The 19,586-nt window shown below is 33.8% G+C and overlaps 1 protein-coding gene across 1 annotated transcript; it reads left to right on the top strand.

Annotated features, from left to right (window-relative positions):
- The first annotated feature begins 1,277 nt into the window (after positions 1 to 1,277).
- On the top strand, positions 1,278 to 17,124 carry LOC132303408 (translocon-associated protein subunit alpha-like). The gene is made up of 8 exons (XM_059800642.1): positions 1,278 to 1,433; positions 2,323 to 2,493; positions 2,617 to 2,667; positions 2,936 to 3,024; positions 15,245 to 15,322; positions 15,477 to 15,680; positions 16,470 to 16,541; positions 16,685 to 17,124. The coding sequence occupies exons 1-8, from the start codon at positions 1,370 to 1,372 to the stop codon at positions 16,733 to 16,735; spliced, it is 780 nt and encodes a 259-aa protein (XP_059656625.1). The 5' UTR covers positions 1,278 to 1,369; the 3' UTR covers positions 16,736 to 17,124.
- Positions 17,125 to 19,586: the final 2,462 nt, after the last annotated feature.

Raw genomic sequence — 19,586 nt, 5'->3', positions numbered from 1 at the left:
ATGTTCATTGTCCTCACCACTAATATGAACCAATAAAAAATGAATACGTTTTCTTTAATTGTCAAATTAAATATGGCGAGTTACATACTCACTTACCAAAACATAAATGGTGGGTACATATAGATATAGATATAGATATAGATATATTAGATAAGATACAATTGATATGTATTTGGATTGAAATAGTGTTCCAACAGAACAACTGGAGAGATAACTTGGAGTCCAGTAGAATAGAAATTGTTATTTAAAATTCAATAGAAAAGAAAGAAATTATTTTACACGATTAAGTTGTTGGTAAAATAGGAAAAAAGTTCTCTCTCTTCAGGGGAAAATATATTTTTCTGTGTTTTATATTAGAAAATTTTTGGGGAAAAATAGACAAGAAATTATATTTTTCATTATTTTTAATTATTTATTTATTTATTAATTTTTTCGACTGTCCAAACTCTAAAAAAAAATTAAAATTCTCTTTCTTTTCTATTTTGGTTGATTCCCTATACTTTTTCCACATAGAAGTCATTGTTATCCTAGCTGTGTATAGTATATCCAAATTTTGAACTTTTGTGTCAACTAGACTTTTACTTCGACTAATATTTTTTCATAAAAATAATATTCTTGCATTATCGATGATCCTTGAAACAGAATTTTGAATTAGAGACCATGTGTTTCTCTAATTCAAATGAGTTTCTCTAATTCAAGCAACTTGAGATTAATGAAATCTAATGAAATTGATTTTATATTTGATTTAAGAATTGACACAATTTAAAAAAAATGAATCTGTAGTTTTTACTTCTAAATTCTATTTGTTTCCTTAATTTAGTAAAAAAATATATATGTTTTTCTTAATCCATCCCCCTTAAGAAACAAATTAAAATATTAATAATGTTAAAATATTAATAATTTTTTGAAAAATGATAAAAAAAAACTTAAAATAGGGGAAAAAAAAATATGAGTATATAGTTACTTTCTCCGGTATTTCTTTTGTTTTCATTTTTTTGTGATAAATAAAAAATTAGTTGAAAAAATAAAAAATAAAAAATTAGTTTTTCATATTACAATAGAAAATGCGTATACATTACAATTTTGCAAAAATAGAAATAATAAAATAAATAAATACATTAACAATATTCATCATACTTGAAAGAAGGCGTTTGGTTCCGCATCCTCTAAAATTCCTACTCTGACATTTGCTGACCTGGCAAGGGCCATCCAATCCTCGTTCCCAAACACATCTCGTTCCCATCTTTGACTTTGGTAGAAGAGCATTAAGCAAAATCAAAGCTCGGCTTTTCATTTTACCCGAGCGCCGGATAGTATCTTCTCTCGTCGTCTTCGTTTTCGTCCTCGCGCTCTCTCTCTCTCTCTAGAAATGAAGATTAGGGTTTTCTTCTTTCTCTCTCTCCTCCTCCTCCTCACCGCTCCCTTCCTCCAAGGTTCGCATCTAAGATCTAGATCCATTATATACTCAAATTTCATATATAGTCTGTTTCGATGAGATTAGTGTTATATATATATACACACACACACACACAGTCGTTACATGAATATTCCATAATTAAAATGTTTACAGTTTCTTACTTGCATCTTCATTAATATCCTGTTGATCTATCGAAATGAGATCTGATTCTATTAGGTTTGATACTCCTTCGTGCAAAATATGTTAATCTGTTTCATTTTGATTATTGTTTGTAATTAATGGTGGATTTTTGTTGTTGTTTGGTATGGTTTCATTCAAATTCTGATGCATGCATGTTTGAAATATCCGCATGGATTTGATTTAGATTGGAAATGCTTGCGGCTCTTATGGATCAGTTTTTTGCGTTCATGATATTATCTTAAAAAGTATGTGTGTTTTGTCACTTGGAAGTACTTTTTTTTTTTTTTTTTTTTTCGCTTTTTGAGCCAAAGTTTAAAGAATTTTTGCCCATAAAGGCTAAATAGGTTGAATGAAATAGATTGTTGACTTAGTACTTACTAGACGGCAGTCATGTTGCCATATTATTCTGTAGATACTGGTTGTTCTTTGATTAATTGTACTCTGACTTGATGGTTTCTGGGTTTTATTTGGATTAGTGAAACTTTTGTTCCTTTTTGGTGTAAATTTTCTTTTAATAATTGTTCTCTGACTTTGGTACTGGACATACTGCATATGACTCTGTTATTTTCTAGGTTATAAAGTTATTCTTGATATTGTCCTGGAAATCTACTTAACTTTTTTGAATAATTGTTTTTTGATTTAATTGTTTCGGGATGATGGTCAATTTTATTGATGTTGGAAAGGCTGCACAATTTTTTTAAATTCATTATTGTGTTGCTTAATAGTTGCTCAGTGTGATTCCGACGCCGACTCGGACGTGGAAGGTGCAGAAGCTGCTGCAGAAGTTAGTGATCTTGGTATTATTGGTGAGGATGCTCAAGATTTTGGTGATGGGAATTACAGTCCAGCTCCAGGAATAGAAACAGTTTGTTTTTTCCCAAAAAATCCTGGACGAGGTCAGAATCTTATCTATTATAGAAATATAGTTTTTTTCTTAGTTTTTCCCTAAGATTCTGTTGTTTCCTTTTTTAAATTTACCTTTGAAAGATGTGTATTCAGTTGGTTTCTTTCTTTTGCAGTGATAGCTGCAGGAGAAGAGAGTGAACTATTAGTTGGAATAAAAAATGAGGGTAATGTTTTGCTTTTTGGTAGCCATTAGTTGTTGATTTTTTTTTTTTTCATTGTTTTTCTTTTCTTTAGGTATTAATGTTATTGATGTGTTGGTTTTGCTTATAAAGTTTCATATTTTTTTTCTTAATGTGGTTGTGCTAACTGCACACATCTTTGAGATTTATTAAGTTTTTATTTTTCCGTCGTTGCTTCTTAGCCTTCTCTGTATAGTGTTATCGAGTACCTAAACAGCTTAACTCACTTACTGCTTTTGAATGAATAAAACAGGTGAATTAGGTGTCAATGTCATTGCAATTAAGGCCACTGTTCATCTTCCTTATGATCACCGAATGCTGGTCCAAAATCTTTCTGCACAGGTAATTATTGGTTTAGTAGCATTTATGTTGATGGTTATATGTTCTTGATCTCTAAATAAGCGACTATGCTTTGCAAAATTGACTATTTCATATGTAGCTTGTCTTTCTTTCTATCTACCTGGTTGTCTTACCTAACTTTGGGGGTTGCCTGATTGTTTCATATTTTTGTTCCAAGTACTTTGACAAATGCCAACAGAATTTTTGAAAGCATTTGGTTTAGATTTACTTGGCTGTAAAATAATACTAACATATTAGGACTCATGTGCAATTGTGTGGTCCAGTTCTCATTGATTGAATGTTTAGAGACAAGTTCTAACTAGTGTAAGAGGGTGCTGTAAACTATTTCTCTCTTATGTTAAGAAGGTATTCTGATTGAATCACCATATTCCTTGCCTTTATCTTGATTGAATGGGTTTGGCTACATTTTTTTCGTCTCGATGGTGTGCGTGATAGCACCAAAAACACACAAAAAGATGGGTCTTTCTCATTATAATTTGGTCAGGTAACATATTGCATAAAGTTCATGGAAGTTCGTGCATTACCAAATTGTTTGGCTGTACCATTGGCCGTAAGAATGTTAATGGAAGACTTAACATATGCTTCAGAATTGTTGAGCTTTCTCAATTTATTTTGTGACTCATTTTAAATGGCTAAGGGTGGCCGATCTGCAATCAAAATAACGCAGCTGAAATAAAGCTTTTGGGCTGCAGCTGCTAATAAGATGACACTAGATTCTTTCGCTTTGTTGGAGGGACAAATTGATAATCCATAATTGGAGAGGGTGGAATTGATTGACCCCTCTAAATAGACAATATGTCAACCTGTCCAAGCAATACGCTTGATTGCTTGGTGGGAGGGGTCTAGCTCATCCAGTAACACAAAAGTGTAGATCAGATTACAAAAAGAACTCCATCTCCCTTTTATCATTCCCTTATTCAATATTTACAGTTTGTACAATAAACAAGATGCTTGAACCATCTAGTTGTTAAAGGTGACCACTTGGGCTCCAAAAAAAAGCCCAGGCTCAAGGCTCAGCCGGAGCGGCACCTCAACCTACTACAGGTTAGGCCCCTTCAGTGAGGCTAACAAAAGTGGGCCTCGTATTTTTTAATCAATACATTGTTTTCTTTTTCTTTTGTAAATGACTATGAATTACATACTTTATGTTGCATCATTCTCATATTTGGTGGATCATATTGTTTAATTTTTATTGTACATTTGGAATTCATGGGCTAATGATTATGTACTTACATTAATTGCGTCTAGTTCTTGATTCTAAATATATATGACAATAATACATATGTTTAAAATCTACTACAGCAACTACCAAGCATCTCCCAAATGTGATAATTTATAATTCTATCCTTTCTAGTTATGTTCGTATTGGTCATTTCTAATTCTATGATTTGATTTATGCACATTGGTTTACCCTCCAAGTTTACATGTCAAGTTCCATTTATAAAGAAGTTTTGATCAGCTGTATTACATATCTGAATTGTTATGCATGTGCATTGATTTAGTTGAATTAATATGTAAATGAAAAAAGATATATATATAGATGTATAGTATATACTGATTTAGCTGATCTGTTGAATTAATATGCTGAATAATTGCCTTATTCTGATCTTGATTAGTTTGTGTTGCATATTATATTTTATTTTTTGTATTCTTAAATTTAATATTCATTTCTATTACACACATGCCTTACTTTAATTAGGCTCATGCTTTAAGTTGTGCATTGTGCTTAGGCTCTAGGAGACCTTGGCGCCTTTCTGCGCTTTGAGCCTTTAATCACTATAAGCTAGATGTACATATTTCCCAAGAAATAGATAGTGCTTTATATTTAAGAACATAAAAGTAACAACACTTGAAATAGATAGTGCATAAATAATTAATTATATACAAAATAAAACTAATAAACTTTTCAAGGGAAAAAAATTGGAGACTCAATACATTATAGTTGATTGTGACTCTATTAGCTAGCTTGTACTTGGGCTCAATATCTGCATGGGCATATAATACAGTTGGTCAGTCTGGGTGTTCATCCTTGAACTTTGACTATGGGTCTCAAAATAGTATGTATTTTTAATTTGTTTGGCCTTCTTGATCTTCATAAATGAATCTTTTAATCTCAACTATAACCAACTATAATCAATCTTTTAACATCTGTCCAATTAATCCTGTGTAAATCGACCTACAATCAACCTTTGGATGCACCATATAGGAATTGAGTTGAAGCAAGTAAAATGGACCATCGTAGTGGTGATTGACTTGAAATTTCTTAAAGAAATAATTGTAAGTATATGGTACCATGTTCTTTCACTTTGAAATTCAACAGAAGACTAATATACTTCTAATTTGCTTTTCATCTTGCTGGGAATTGATCTGAAGCAGGATTCCTTTTTTTTTTTTTTTTTTTTTTTTTTTGGGGAAAATTTTAGAGCAATCTTTTTTTGATAAGCATATTTTTGAGAAATCTTTTATCTCAATTCTCATAGGAATTTGGCAATTAAGATATAAAAGGACACTTCTGATTCCATATTTACAAAAGAGTTGATTGATTCAGCAAACGGGCAATTTTTCATCAAAAACTTGTTATCTACTCCGATAAGTGAAGTGCCTAGAATAGTCTATTTATTGTGAATGAGACTACTCAGGCCCTAAAGTTGCTTTATTAGGAAGACCTACTCTAATGCCAACTGTGCTTTCCATGATGCAGTTGTTGAGTTTAGGTTCAGTCAAAGGAGGCGTGTTAGCTTTTGTAGGTCAAAAGAACTAGCGAGCCCAAGTTCATTCCTTTCTCCTTAAAGATTTGTGATCAACCTGTATTTATTAAGTTTTTTAAAAGTTGAATGGTCTTATTTGTGGGAGATCTTATATGGAGTCTTTTTGAAATGCTATTATTTCAAGTATTTTGGAGATCGACCAATATATTTCAATGGAACTAAGTGAATATCCAGGTTTAATGCGTCTCTTACTATGCACCAATTATATATGTATGTGTCTTTATATATATACATATAGAATTTATAGCATGTATGGCATTGCCTTTGTGTAAAGTAAAATTATTTGCAATTTGGAAATTTGGTTAAACTTGTGTTTGGTAACAAAATGAAGTGTTTTTATATAGTAGAGATATTTTATCCAATTGATATTTTAGCTAAAGCTCAAATTTGTAGCTTTTCAAACTGCGTTAGCTGTCTAGGTACCAAAATTGAAGGCAACTATTTTCTACGGACAAGTTTAGGTTCAGTCAAAGAAGGCGTGTTAGCTTTTGTAGGTCCAAAAGAACTAGTGAGCCCAAGTTCATTCCTTTCTTTTTAAAGATTTGTGGTCAACCTATAGTTATTAAGTTTTAAAAAGTTAAATGGTCTTATTTGTGGGAGATCTTATATGGAGTCTTTTTGAAATGCTATTATTTCAAGATTTTGGAGATCAAGCAATATATTTTGATGAAACTAAGTAAATATCCAGGTTTAATGCGTCTCTTACTTTGTACCAATTATATATGTATGTGTCTTTATATATACATACAGAATTTATAGCATGTATGGCGTTGCCTTTGTGTAAAGTAAAAGTGTTTACAATTTGGAAATTTGCTTAAACTTGTGTTCGGTAGCAAAATGAAGTGTTTTTAAATGGTAGAGATTTTGATCCAATTGAGCTTTTAGCTAAAGCTCAAATGTGTAGCTTTTCAAACTGCATTACTGTCTAGGTACCAAAATTGAAGGTAACTATTTTCTATGGACAAGTTTAGGTTCAGTCAAAGGAGGCGTGTTAGCTCTTGTAGGTCCAAAAGAACTAGTGAGCCCAAGTTCATTCCTTTCTCATTAAAGATTTGTAGTCAACCTATATTTATTAAGTTTTAAAAAAGTTAAATGGTCTTATGGGAGATCTTATATGGAGTCTTTTTGAAATGCTATTATTTCAAGTATTTTGGAGATCAAGCAATATATTTCGATGGAACTAAGTAAATATCCAGGTTTAATGCATATCTTACTTTGTACCAATTATATATGTATGTGTCTTTATATATATATATACATGTAGAATTTAGGGCATGTATGGCATTGCCTTTGTGTAAAGTAAAAGTGTTTTGCAATTTGGAAATTTGCTTAAACTTGTGTTCGGTAACAAAATGAAGTGTTTTTTAAATGGTAAGAGATTTTGATCCAATTGAGCTTTTAGCTAAAGCTCAAACGTGTAGCTTTTCAAACTGCGTTAGCTGTCTAGGTACCAAAATTGAAGGTAACTATTCTATGGACAAGGTTATCCCTTCTATTCTTTCTTAAAGACGAACACCCTTGTTTGTATATTTATCCTACTATAATTGAATGATTCAGATGATTCAGCTAAACCTATCTTAACTTTAGAACCTTTAGGTACTACACTCTTCTCTTCACTATATTTTTCTTACTGTATCAAAATTTGAGTTTTATTTTTACCATCTTATTGGAAATCTCTAGTTTTAATGCATCATTTTAGTTTAGATTATATAGTTGGGGACTAGGCTTTTTGCTTGTCTTTTTCTTTTCTCTGTAATCAATCTTGGGGAAGGAATGGTTCATTGTTTTGAGTCTCAGCCTTCACGAATTTATATAATGTATGTATACACCAGATTCTATACTACTTAAAAGTAGTTCATTTAATCACATAATGATATAATTTCTAAAAGTTCCCTCCTTAAATCAAACAAGCTTTCCTTGGTTTGCTTAATGAATTATACAACATAGTATCTATGCAAGTAAAACTAGGATTTCCTTTGATTTTCAACTCAATTAAACATTACTGTACATTGTAGAGACTGGTTTGCTTTCAATATAATGTTTTCCCTATAGTGAGATAGGTTTTATTCATTGATACAAGGTTTGCTTCCAACTCAAATACTTTTTATACTAATCACATAATTCATTAAAAATAATGAGTTGGAGAAAACTAAAAAAAACTTCAAATAAATAAATAAATAAGAAAAGCAAGTGAAGATTCATCCACAAATTGGTTGCAAGGTATATTGTGTGTATAATCAAGCACCATATTTTCTTTGTTTGTTTGCTTTTTTTCTCGAAAGGTGAAGCACCATATGTTATTTATATGTTATTTTGTCACTGATAAGTCAATATACATCTACGATTATTGAATCTACTAAACTCAAATGTATTCAGAGTATGTGTAATACAAGTACTAATATCCAAAACACTTGAAAAAAAGAAACTCAAAACATCTTGTCCTTGTATAATTTTCTGAAATGAGGAATTTTCATGATATCTGGAGACTGCACGTATCATTTCATGAGCAAATGTAAGTCTGTAGTACGGACAGATTATTATTATTATTTTTATTTGTTACTGTTCTTGTTGGTCGAATGATAAAATTGCTATATGGAAGGCATTGTTGTAAAGTTAATGTTAGAAGTGCTTTAAGTAATATGTTCCCAAACAAATTAAAAGTACTTCTAAGTTCTCGCATGAAAAGTAATTTTCGTGATGTATTACTAAACACTTTTCTAACACACCACACTTTTTAGTTACTTCTACAGTTAAAAGTTCCTTTTCCTTAGTTACAACAATGCCAAATGGCCACTTAGTGAATGGGAAAAGTGGGTTGGAACTTTTTCTTATTGAATCGATACTTGTGTTATGGGTGAGTTATCAGTCTGGAATTTTTTCTTGTTGAATCAATACTAGAGTTATCTCCTTGCAGTCAAGCTAAAGGATAGGACTCTGTTTTTTTTTTTTGTTTTTTTCCCTATCAATGTTAGGAATCTAGTAGATACTGGTATTCCTTGAGGCAGCCAGAATGCTTTAGTTTCGTGACGTTGTTTGTATGAGAATTCTGACTGTTCTCAACTGTCTTTTGCCTTATCACTTAAGAAGGTGATGCTAATCTAAGTTACTGACATGTTGCACACGTGATGTTTGTGATCATTATTCTGGTATTATATAATGTTCATATATATATATTTATATCTGCAGAAATGGAGAATTGAGAGAGGACGGGGAGAGGTTGATTTATTTTTATCTGTTTATATATAGATATATATGTTTATGTTCTAGGGGGGCGCTGAAATGGCCGCCTGTGAATTAATGCTGAAATTTGCAAGATATTGTTTTAGAATAATTTTTTGCAATTTCAAGAAAGAATGGATCGAATATGGTGAGTTATGGGAATCAAAAGAAGTCCTAAAAATAAAGACGGTGATTTTCTTTTCTCTTCAAAAATCCTTTTATAGGAGAAAACTGTGTCTAGTATAGTCAAGGATGATATTTCATGGGGAGTACTTAAATCTACAAGGTGACTTAAATGGCAAGTAGGTGAGAAACAGCTTAGAAGTCCTCGATGAAAAGTAGCTGACGAGCAGCTAAAAAGGCCACCCCGACAAGGTGATAAGTAGCTTACAACTACTAAAGAGGTTACTTTACAACTAAGGAAATTACAATCACATCCCTAATAAGTAAATGTTTCTCAGATCTAGTATTGATGCTAAATCATCTAGCTTCAAAGAAACCCAGCTTCTTATTGAAATTTGATCCTTCACCTAGTCAGAAGTTGATTCTCAATCTAGTAATGATATATGTTTATGTTATAGGGGGGCGCTGAAGTGTGAGGATGCAAGAAACATTGATTTTTGAGATGGCCACCTGTGAATTAATGCTGAAATTTGTAAGATATTGTTTTAGAATAATTTTTTGCAATTTCAAGAAAGAATGGATTGAATATGGTGATTTATGGGAATCAAAAGAATTCCTAAAAATAAAGAAGATGCTTTTCTTTTCTCTTCAAAAATCATTTTATAGGAGAAAACTCTATCTAGGATAGTCAAGCTTGATATTTCATGGGGGGTACTTAAACCTACAAGGTGACTTCAACGGCAAGTAGGTGAGAAACAGCTTAGAAGCAAGGTCCTCGATGAAAAGTAGCTGACAAGCAGCTAAAAAGGCCACCTCGACAAGGTGATAAGTAGCTTACAACTACTAAAGAGGTTACAACTAAGGAAATTACAACGTTTCCCTATCTTGTATTTGGGTTTGCCGCTGGGGGACTCGGCCAGGAGGGTGGGAAGTTGGGACCCGGTGATTGAGAGGGTCGAAAGAAGATTAGCTGGTTGGAAAAAACAATATCTCTCCAAGGGTGGTAAAGTTACGCTAGTGAAAAGCGTCTTGTCAAGCCTTCCAACGTATTTTCTTTCGCTCTTTCGGGTTCCAGCCTCAGTTGTTGGCCGTCTGGAGATGTTGCAACGTAACTTCCTTTGGGGGGGTCGTGGAGAGGAGTTTAAGTATCATCTTGTCAGGTGGGAGTAGGTTTGCAGGCCTCTTCAGTTGGGCGGGCTTGGGATTAGGAGATTGGCCCCCTTTAACAGTGCTCTCCTTGGTAAGTGGCTTTGGAGATTCGGCAGTGAAAGGCATAGATTATGGAGAAGGGTTATTTCCTGTCGCTTTGGGGAGGAGAGGGTGGTGGTCAGCTAGGCCAGTCAGGTCTGCTAGTGGAGTAGGGGTGTGGAGGGCCATTGGAAAAGGATGGGACGAGTTTTCCAAACATGTTAGATTCAAAGTTCGGGATGGAAGGTTTGTCCGGTTTTGGGAGGATCCCTGGTGCACGGATAGGCCTCTGGCTCTTTTGTTTCCAAGGCTGTTCAGGATTGCTGTTGACAAACATACTATGGTTGCTAATTGCTATCGCCTTGATAGCGGGAGGTTATCTTCGGATGTGCGATTCCAGCGATCTTTTCAGGATTGGGAGTTGGATGATGTCACTGGCTTGTTGGCTCTCTTGTACAGACAGGAGGTGGAGGGCACCGGTGTTGACTCCCTGTTTTGGGTGCACTCTTCTCAGGGGATGTTCCAGGTCCGGTCTTTTTTTGTATGCCTTTCTGGTTTTCATGGCGCTTCCTTCCCGTGGAAGATGGTGTGGGTTGTCTAAGGCGCCTCTTAGGGTGGCCTTTTTCGTGTGGACTGTAGCTTGGAGCAAGATTTTGACTTTGGATAACTTGAGGAAACGAAGACATATTATTGTTAATCGGTGTGGTCTTTGTAAGTTGAATGGGGAGTCAGTGGATCACCTGTTGCTGCATTGTCCTGTGGCTCATGATTGTTGGAGTATCATTTTTGATTTGTTTGGTATTCATTGGGTTATGCCTCGGACATCTTGGGATTTGCTGGATATTTGGAGGGGCCAATGGGTGGGGGCTCAGGCGAGAGTCTTCTGGAGGGTAACCCCCTTTTGTGTTTGGTGGAGCATTTGGAAAGAGCGGAATAGAAGATCTTTTGATGGGAAGGAGGCCTTCATTGGGGTGTTGAAATTCTCTATTATTTGTACTCTTTTTTGTTGGGGTTGGGGGAGAGATTTTTCCTCCATTGAGGATATTGTGGACTTTGTGGGTTCCTTGAGATTATAGTTTCAGTTTTTTGTATAGCTTGGGACGCGTTCCCCTTTTGAACGCCTTTTATACATTTTACTTATCAAAAAAAAAAAAAAATCTAGCTTCGAAGAAACCCAGCTTTGTAAATCATCTTCTTATTGAAATTTGATCCTTCACCTAGGTAGTAGTTGATTCTCAATCTTGATTGCATTAAGTACCCTTGATCACAGGAATTCGGCTCTGATGAATTAGGTCCAGTAATTTATTGCAAATGTTGTCTATAAGCTTTTTTACACCACCTTTGACAAGTGATCTACCCACCCCGCTTTGATCTTTGTTACATGGACTCTTCAAAAGTAGTTAAGTACCCATGTCGGACACATATCCCTCGGACATGGGTATGGGATATGCGTCCTACACTTTTGATTAGACATGTACTTACAAAACATATCCAATCATTCAATTACATTATATTTTTACTTTAAAAAGATTTAAATATCTATATTGAACATTATATTAGATAAAAACATTACTTTATTTTAGAAAATAAAATAAAATAATTAATAAAATGAATATTTAACCGTGTCCGTATGTCCTTTTGTTTGGAGATTTGACACGTCTGACACATGGATACATACCCGTATCCGACACCCGTACCCGAGTCCATGTATAACATAGGCTTTGATTACTATAATGTATATACGTTGGCCTGCATGTCTTGTGTATTACCATTATCATAGTTCCATTATTTCCTTGATATAATTTGAGATGTCAATGTTGGTATTGCCTCAATCCACAGGACTTGCTCATTTAGCAAGTCTCTTTTCAAAATTGAAGCCTCTTAAGGTATTTGTTGGTTTACCTCTTGATCTAACCATGAAACCAGATAAGGTCTAGTTACTAGTAATTCTTTGAGCCCCAAGTAATCGGGGAAAAAAAAAAAAAATCTATAGAAACAAAGTTTTTGGAGAATCTACCATTGTTAACCAACGAAAAATGCATTTTTACACTCACGAGTCACAGTTCTAGTGCAAGATATAAAATTTTGTCGCAAATCATAATGTGCTGAAAGATGTATTCTAATCTGACACAATAGTAACTTTCCATTTGTGTTGTCATCGACCTTGAGATGAGAGATATCATTCTTTCTTCGGTTGTGTTTTATTTATCTATTAATTTTTTTAATCTTTCGCTGCGAACTTCATACAACAGTTTGCAGGTCTTGTGGCTAGGTTACCCTTTTTTGACAAACTTGAAACCACTGGATGTTGTTGATTCTGACTTATCTTCTGAGAGTCAAAATTATATTTGATGATGTTAACATAGAGATTGAAACATCTGATGTGGGCTCGTGTATTAATTATAATCACTTCAACTTCTTGTCAAACAACTTGAAATTTCTCTTCCACGGTCCATAATCTAGTGCTTGCCATATCATATTGTGGTTAGGATTCATGACTCTTAGTCCATCCCAGTTTTTTTCTGCAAGTACCTCTTCGGATTCACTAAGCGTGCTGTAATGGATGGTTATAACTTTTTTTTTTTTTGCATATTCATCAGCATTGTTTTTTTTGCATATCATAGTGTGATTAGGATTCATGATTCTTAGTTCATCCCAGTATTTTTCTGCAAGTACCTCTTTAAATTACAGAAAGACACTGTTGGTAGTCCATGGAAAGGAATCTACCCTTTAAAATTATTTTCAGCTCATCCCATCTAACCACTTCACAGCTCTTGCCTACCACATCTGTACTACCCCCTCAAGTATTTCTTAAATTTGGTTAAGATGTCATGCCACAAATGATATTTGCGAGTCAAGCCATTCAAGAAAAATTCTGCATTCTTATTCCCATGAAAATCGTCACTTCTGATTTGACATTTTTCTCCCATTAATTGATTTTCATTTATATTTGTAGTTATTTAGTGCTATTTGTTTCGTCTTTTATATCATAATAATGATGACTTGTATTGGGAGTATTCATATATATATATATATATATATATATCTCAACTTGTTTTCCTCTAGGATCCATGTTCATTGCTTGTTGTCCTAAACACTTTGAATTTTTTAAAATCATATTTTGGTGTCCCTGATATCCAAAAACACATGTTAGTCTTGCCATATTGCCCATATACATGGATATGTCTTTCCATGGGTGCATGTGTGTGTGTTTATAAAAGTTAGATAATTTACGAAAGTTTCACTTTTTGTACATTGAATTTTCAGAAGGAACTCTTATTTTAGATCGTCCCAAAAAGAAAAAGGGGGACATTTTTTTGGGACGGAGGGAGTGTATCTTTGTCATGAACATCATGAGATTGTTTATTTAAAGGGCAGCTATCATATCTTTGATCGCGGTTAAGCGATCAACACAATCTTTTGATCTTTCTATTAATCTTCAATCGCATGCTCTAGGTATTCAACTTCTCACTTTTGAGTTTGGAATCATCTCATAAGGAATTTGGATCTTAGTGTATCGTCCTATATTATTCACCACTTCGAAGAAGATATCTGCACAAAATATGAATATTTCTTGATTTGATATCAAATTTGATGTCACTTGTGGAGAATATGTTAGGTACAAAAATTGGTGGGCCTTATTACAAGTGTGGTCCATATGATGAATGAAACTTGTCCTGGGTATTGGAGTGCCTTCATACTCCTCAAGATAACCGTGGTAGAGTGTCTGCCATCTAGGTGAATAAAGAAGGTCACAACCCTGTTATGATGATGCTTTTGCTTCCTGTGAAGTTGGAACTCTTGAACATCCAATAAGACAAACAACGTGCTTTGGTTCACTTAGGGTCGCATTAAGGTACATCCCATTGTAGGGAATCAAAACACTTGGGCACTTTGGGACCCTCTCTTGTCCCAGGTTATCGTATAGCAGGAGGGTGTATTTAGAGGGGAAGTAATTCTCTAGCCAAATGGTACTTTACTCTTTACTTTGTTTATGGTTTGTGGCATCCACAGAATGGGCTGTCCATATGTATACGAAGTCACAGAATGGGCTGCCTTCATACTCCTCAAGACAACCGTTATGTGCTTCACTCTCTCGTACACACCCGCTATTGTCCCCAAAGGGACTTGGAACCTCAATTGAGCTAAAAGCTCAGTGGTATTTTGATAACATTTGACCTAATCCTCGTTGATCTATGTAGGATGCGTATGTTATAGGAATTTTATCAAGAGATGATTTTCTTTGAAGTATTGGAAAATGAGACTGCATTATCTGCCATTTGCCAGTGCTTTCAGTGTAATTAAACATTTGAAACGTAGGGAATGAGACAGTTTACAATTGGTGGCAGTTTGTTGAGGAAAAATCTGTAGCTTGATTAAGGTTAAGAAAGGCACCGATCAGATATATTATTTCTAGCGGTAGGCAACTTTGTGTTGATTATGTACTCAATGTTGATTCTTGCAGCAACACTCTGTTTGTAATGCTGTTATTATATCTAAATAAATATTCTCTACTTGAATTATGAAATATATATATATATATATATATTCTCTACTTGCTTAGCTTAAGGTTCATAATCACATTTGTTGTTGTTATCTACATGTGGTGGTGAAATGTGATGTTGCTTCATTTCATAATTGTGAATTTATATTATCCATCCGTTCACCGCGTGTTGCTTTTTTCAACTGAAAAACATAGATTGATTTGCTTCTTCAGATATTTGGTGTTTCTCAGTAGCTGTATATCATCTGGTCTACATGCTTAATTAGTTATTCTTCCCACATTTTCTATATAAATTGCTCATCTTATCATTTCAGTACCTTTTTTTTGGTTATTTTTACTGTTATTATCATAATTTTGGCTTATTATATATGTTGTTCACATATATGTTTCCGTTTTCTAGGCTTTTAACAATGCTTCAGTCCCTCCATCAGCTCAGGCTACTTTTCCATACATATTTGCTGTCAGCAAATATTTGCAGGTAGCTACATTTCTGTGGAAGCTTATGCACACCATATTAATTTCCTTGAAATGATTATATATATATATATATATATATATATATTCTGGTTCTTTCTAAATGTCCTCAAATCTTCAGTCTGAGTTAAGCCTATATGGTGACTCTTTTGTTGCAGCCTGGAACTTTTGATCTTGTGGGCACTGTAATTTATGAAGTAGACCAGAGCCCATACCAAAGTACATTCTACAATGGTACCATTGAAGTTATTGAGGCTGGTGCTTTTGTAAGTGTTGAGTCTGTTTTCCTGTTTTGCCTTCTGATCGCACTCCTTGTCCTACTTTCGTTGTGGATACAAACTCAGATACAACAACTTTCCAAGGTACTTACTATGCGCCATGTATAATAAGCTCTGTTGTTGATATAAAATGTATCTGGGATGTCATTTACCTAATTTTGATGTCAAATTCTATATGTATTCTATCTGACATTCTTAATTTCACCCGGCAATGCTCTTCTAACTATTTTATTTCTGAAAGATATCTTACTTTTTCTTGGCATCGGCATTTAGAAAAATATGTGAACTTAGACTGAAAAATGATCAAAATGATTCTTAAACGAGGTGTTTGTTGTTGGTCTCTTTTTATTTTTATGTATTTATTTATTTTGGTTTGTGGGGCTGGTGGAGGTATTTGAAAAGAGGCCTTGTTATCAATGCCATGTATGAATTTTGTTCAAGTAATATATCTTTTCACAAAGTACTTTTACATATCATATGAAATCCATTGTGATCATAAAGTAGACACGCACACATGAATTTTTTTCTCAAGTATGCATCTTTGATGGGGTATCTAGTAGAAGTTTTATATTTGTAAAATTTAATATACGAGCACTTTAGTTGTCTTTCACCTGTTCCTGACTTCATCACACTTTATAACTCCTTCACATGTTTCCACCCCTAAATCCTCCAAATAAATGCTTTAGCTTCTCTTTTCACTTTATATTTCAATTCTGGTAATGTTTTGCCATGTGGGCTAAAGGAAGGGACAGGGATCTTTTTTTTTTTTTTTTTTGTCTATCTGCATTTCTCCGTGACTTTATATCCCATTTAGTTCGGTTTTTATTTTCTCCCCGAGGCAAATTCTTTAAACTTCTCCTCTTTAATATTCAGAAATCTAAGAGGGCGCCAAAGGTGGAAGTAGGAACTGGGACCACTGATGCTTCAATGGATGAATGGCTGCAGGTGTGTATCACAATCACAATATCCCCACTTTTTATTGTAATTATTTTCTTAAATCATGTTCACTCTTGAAGCATATATATATATATTGATGATTCGCGTCATATTTTTTCTTCTTTTTATTTATTTAAACTTTTTCTGTTTAGGGAACTGCATATACTCAGGCACAATCAAACAAATCAAAGAAGAAGAAGTAGACGATCCAACATGCAGACCCAGTCTAGCTGTACGAAGCACTCGAACGAGGGGTAGTTCTTGTAACTCGGAATAGGCATTTGGAGATTTTAAGAAAAAAGCAAAAAAAGGAGTTGTGGTAGTTTTTAGAAAACTAGACCAGAAAAGACCTTGCCTTGCTGTTGTAGCATGGGGAAGAGACTTTTACGTTTCATTTTCTTGGAGATGCTGAAAGTTGAGCTTTTCTAAAGCAAAAACTAACGGGGATTTGATGTAGAGAATATACAATTTTGTTAAAAATAATACTGTGTCCTGTCGGTGTCGGTAGATGAATCTCATTTTGTTCTTTCAATTTGATCAGTCTTGGCTTGTTCTCTGGATAAGCTGTGGAGTAATATATTTGAGTTGACAATCTTGTTAGCAGAATTTAGGAAAGCCAAGGCAGTGAGAGCCATTTAAATAGCACCATAGTTATGCTGCATTTTAGAGCATGAATTTGACGTACTGTCAAACATGCGCATTAATTTTGGGTGAGATTCCTACTGGTGACAGATCATTTTCTTCTTGTAAAATGACGAGTCCGGCTCTTGGACTAATTCGACTATTTTATATGACTGGAGGATGATGTTATCAAGTGTAGTCTTCCCGGCTCTTTCTTCTGGCTGCATTTATTATGTCAAATGAATTCGTTATTATTATTTCTTCTTAATGTGAGTGGAGGATGACGTTATCAAGTATGGTTAGATGTCTGACAATTTATCGCAACTATCTTCAGGCTGCATTTATTATGTCAAATGACTCTCCTAGGTTTCTCTATGTGATGATTTGCAATTGGTTAGAAAACTTCACTTCCAACAAATTTCGAATGCAATTATTTTGATGGCACCAAATGGAATTTTTGTCGTCGTTGATAGATTTGCCCGTGAGAGGTATTGTAGATCTAGACCTAATAAGATTGTACTTGACATGGAGTATAAATATACTTGGCATTTGTCACTATTTGCACAGTAAATAATGCAATCCTCATTGAATTTTATCATTATACTAAACGGTACTCGTTACTCTAAACGACCAACCTATTATACGAGGCTTTCTCTAATCGTTATTGGACGATCTGAAAAGGGTTAGACTCTTATTTTTATATATAAAGAACCTATTTTTCATTTTAAACCCTCTGAAGCAATCTTTCGTTGCCCATCATCTATGTAAAAATTTCTATTTCTTTTAAAAAAAGTTTGGTAGGGGTATCTTTTCAATATTGTTCCTCCTATTCCATCAGAAGGGGCTGTCATGAACAGAATGGATTTTGATGGCTCTTTACTACCCATCTATTTAGCAAAAGGTAGTGTGTGTACTATATATATATATATATTAAAATCTCTGTTAAGATACATATGCACATCAATCAATGTCCATATGAAGCATGACACGTATAAAACTCCAGCAGAAATAAGAACAAAGCGAATGAGCTAATTAACTGGATCTTTCTCTCTGTCTCTTCTTTTTCTGACCTTTCAATCGATGGCCAAATCGTTAGGTGACTCTTTCACTACCATTCATGTTATAATTTGGTCCACGATTTTCATATATTCTTCTTCATAATGTGACAAGCTATTTTTTTTTATTTTTACATGCTCTTCACGTGATGGACTTGCCTTTAACTTCGACTTAAATTTTTTTGAAATATCGAAAAATAAAAATAAAAAAAATATTTTACCTAAAAACAGAAAATATAAAAAATATTTTCCGTTGAAACAAACGGAGCCTAAATTAGTGATACAACCTACAAATATATTGAAAAGTTGACTAAAACTCGCAAGATTTTTGTAGGGTGCATCACTAACCAGAGGATAAATTTGATGTGTTAAACAGGAAAGGATCCAAACTAATAAGAACGAACACTAAAAATAGCCAGTTCAATAATGCATCACCACCACTGCTCTTTAGACTTACCCTCCTTCGATGATATCAAAAAGACTTTCTGCTTCATTCAGTTTTCTTTTAACATATTTTAAAACTAAAAAAAAAGTAAAAAAATCTAACTACTACAACTACTATGGTATGCTGTATGTGATAACAAGCAAATATTTAAGGTATCTTAACTTTACAAAACTTTTATTCTTTTAAATTCATACTAGGTGATAGGTGGTAGGTATCCATGAAGTAAGAGGTTAATCCCGTATTTCCAATAAGAAATAAGGAGGAACGAATCCACATTTCAGTACGAGGTAAGATACAAATTCAACCTTTTAACAATAGTTAAATTCAACATTTTAGTAATAATAAGTAAAGAACGAATCTAACTTTTTAACAAGAGGGTAAGGAACAAATTCAACCTTCTAATAATAATAGGCAAGGAACGAGCTCAATCTTTCGATGTAAAAGTACTAGAATGGAGATGAGGTTAGAATTATTCAACTTTGGTCTTTACTGAAAATTTGGAGAAAGCACACCCCAACATTAAGCCTTTGTTTTGGCTTTGTTAAGGAAGTTTTGGTCATGTTATAAAACAACTTATCATATTACATATACCTACACTAGCTTCTTTTAATAGTTGAACTTAGTACCTTGTTTCTATAGAAATTAAGCATTGCACGTGACTTTATTTATAGTGTCAGTACCATTTCGTATGAATTGATGTGTCCAGACCAGACCATATATAGCCCATTAATTGAATCGACAAACAGATTCATGGTTGGCTACAAACATCCAAAATGTTGTAGGGACAGTCCCTGCCCTTCTTCTCTTCTTTTTTTATTCGATCTTGTTATTATTAATATTTTTTCCAGCAAAGAGAACGAGATATCACTGAGTTATACTGAGTTATAGACTTTGATCGATCTTGTTTGCTGGTTAATGGGTTTTGTTTTTTGT

This window comes from Cornus florida, unplaced genomic scaffold (assembly GCF_030987335.1).
Source record: "Cornus florida cultivar Cherokee Brave unplaced genomic scaffold, ASM3098733v1 CherokeeBrave_3.0.0_Hap2_Chr04, whole genome shotgun sequence".
NCBI classification, from domain to species: domain Eukaryota; kingdom Viridiplantae; phylum Streptophyta; class Magnoliopsida; order Cornales; family Cornaceae; genus Cornus; species Cornus florida.
Note: the sequence above shows the minus strand (reverse complement) of the source record. Positions and strands in the feature narration are given on the sequence as shown.

What these genes read in the sequence shown, in the direction of transcription:
- LOC132303408 (XM_059800642.1), top strand. Translation starts at nt 1,370, where the DNA reads ATGAAGATTAGGGTTTTCTTCTTTCTCTCTCTCCTCCTCCTCCTCACC. An exon ending in TCCAAAATCTTTCTGCACAG is followed by an intron (nt 3,025 to 15,244) that starts GTAATTATTGGT and finishes TCCGTTTTCTAG; the next exon opens with GCTTTTAACAATGCTTCAGT. An exon ending in CAATGGATGAATGGCTGCAG is followed by an intron (nt 16,542 to 16,684) that starts GTGTGTATCACA and finishes TTTTCTGTTTAG; the next exon opens with GGAACTGCATATACTCAGGC.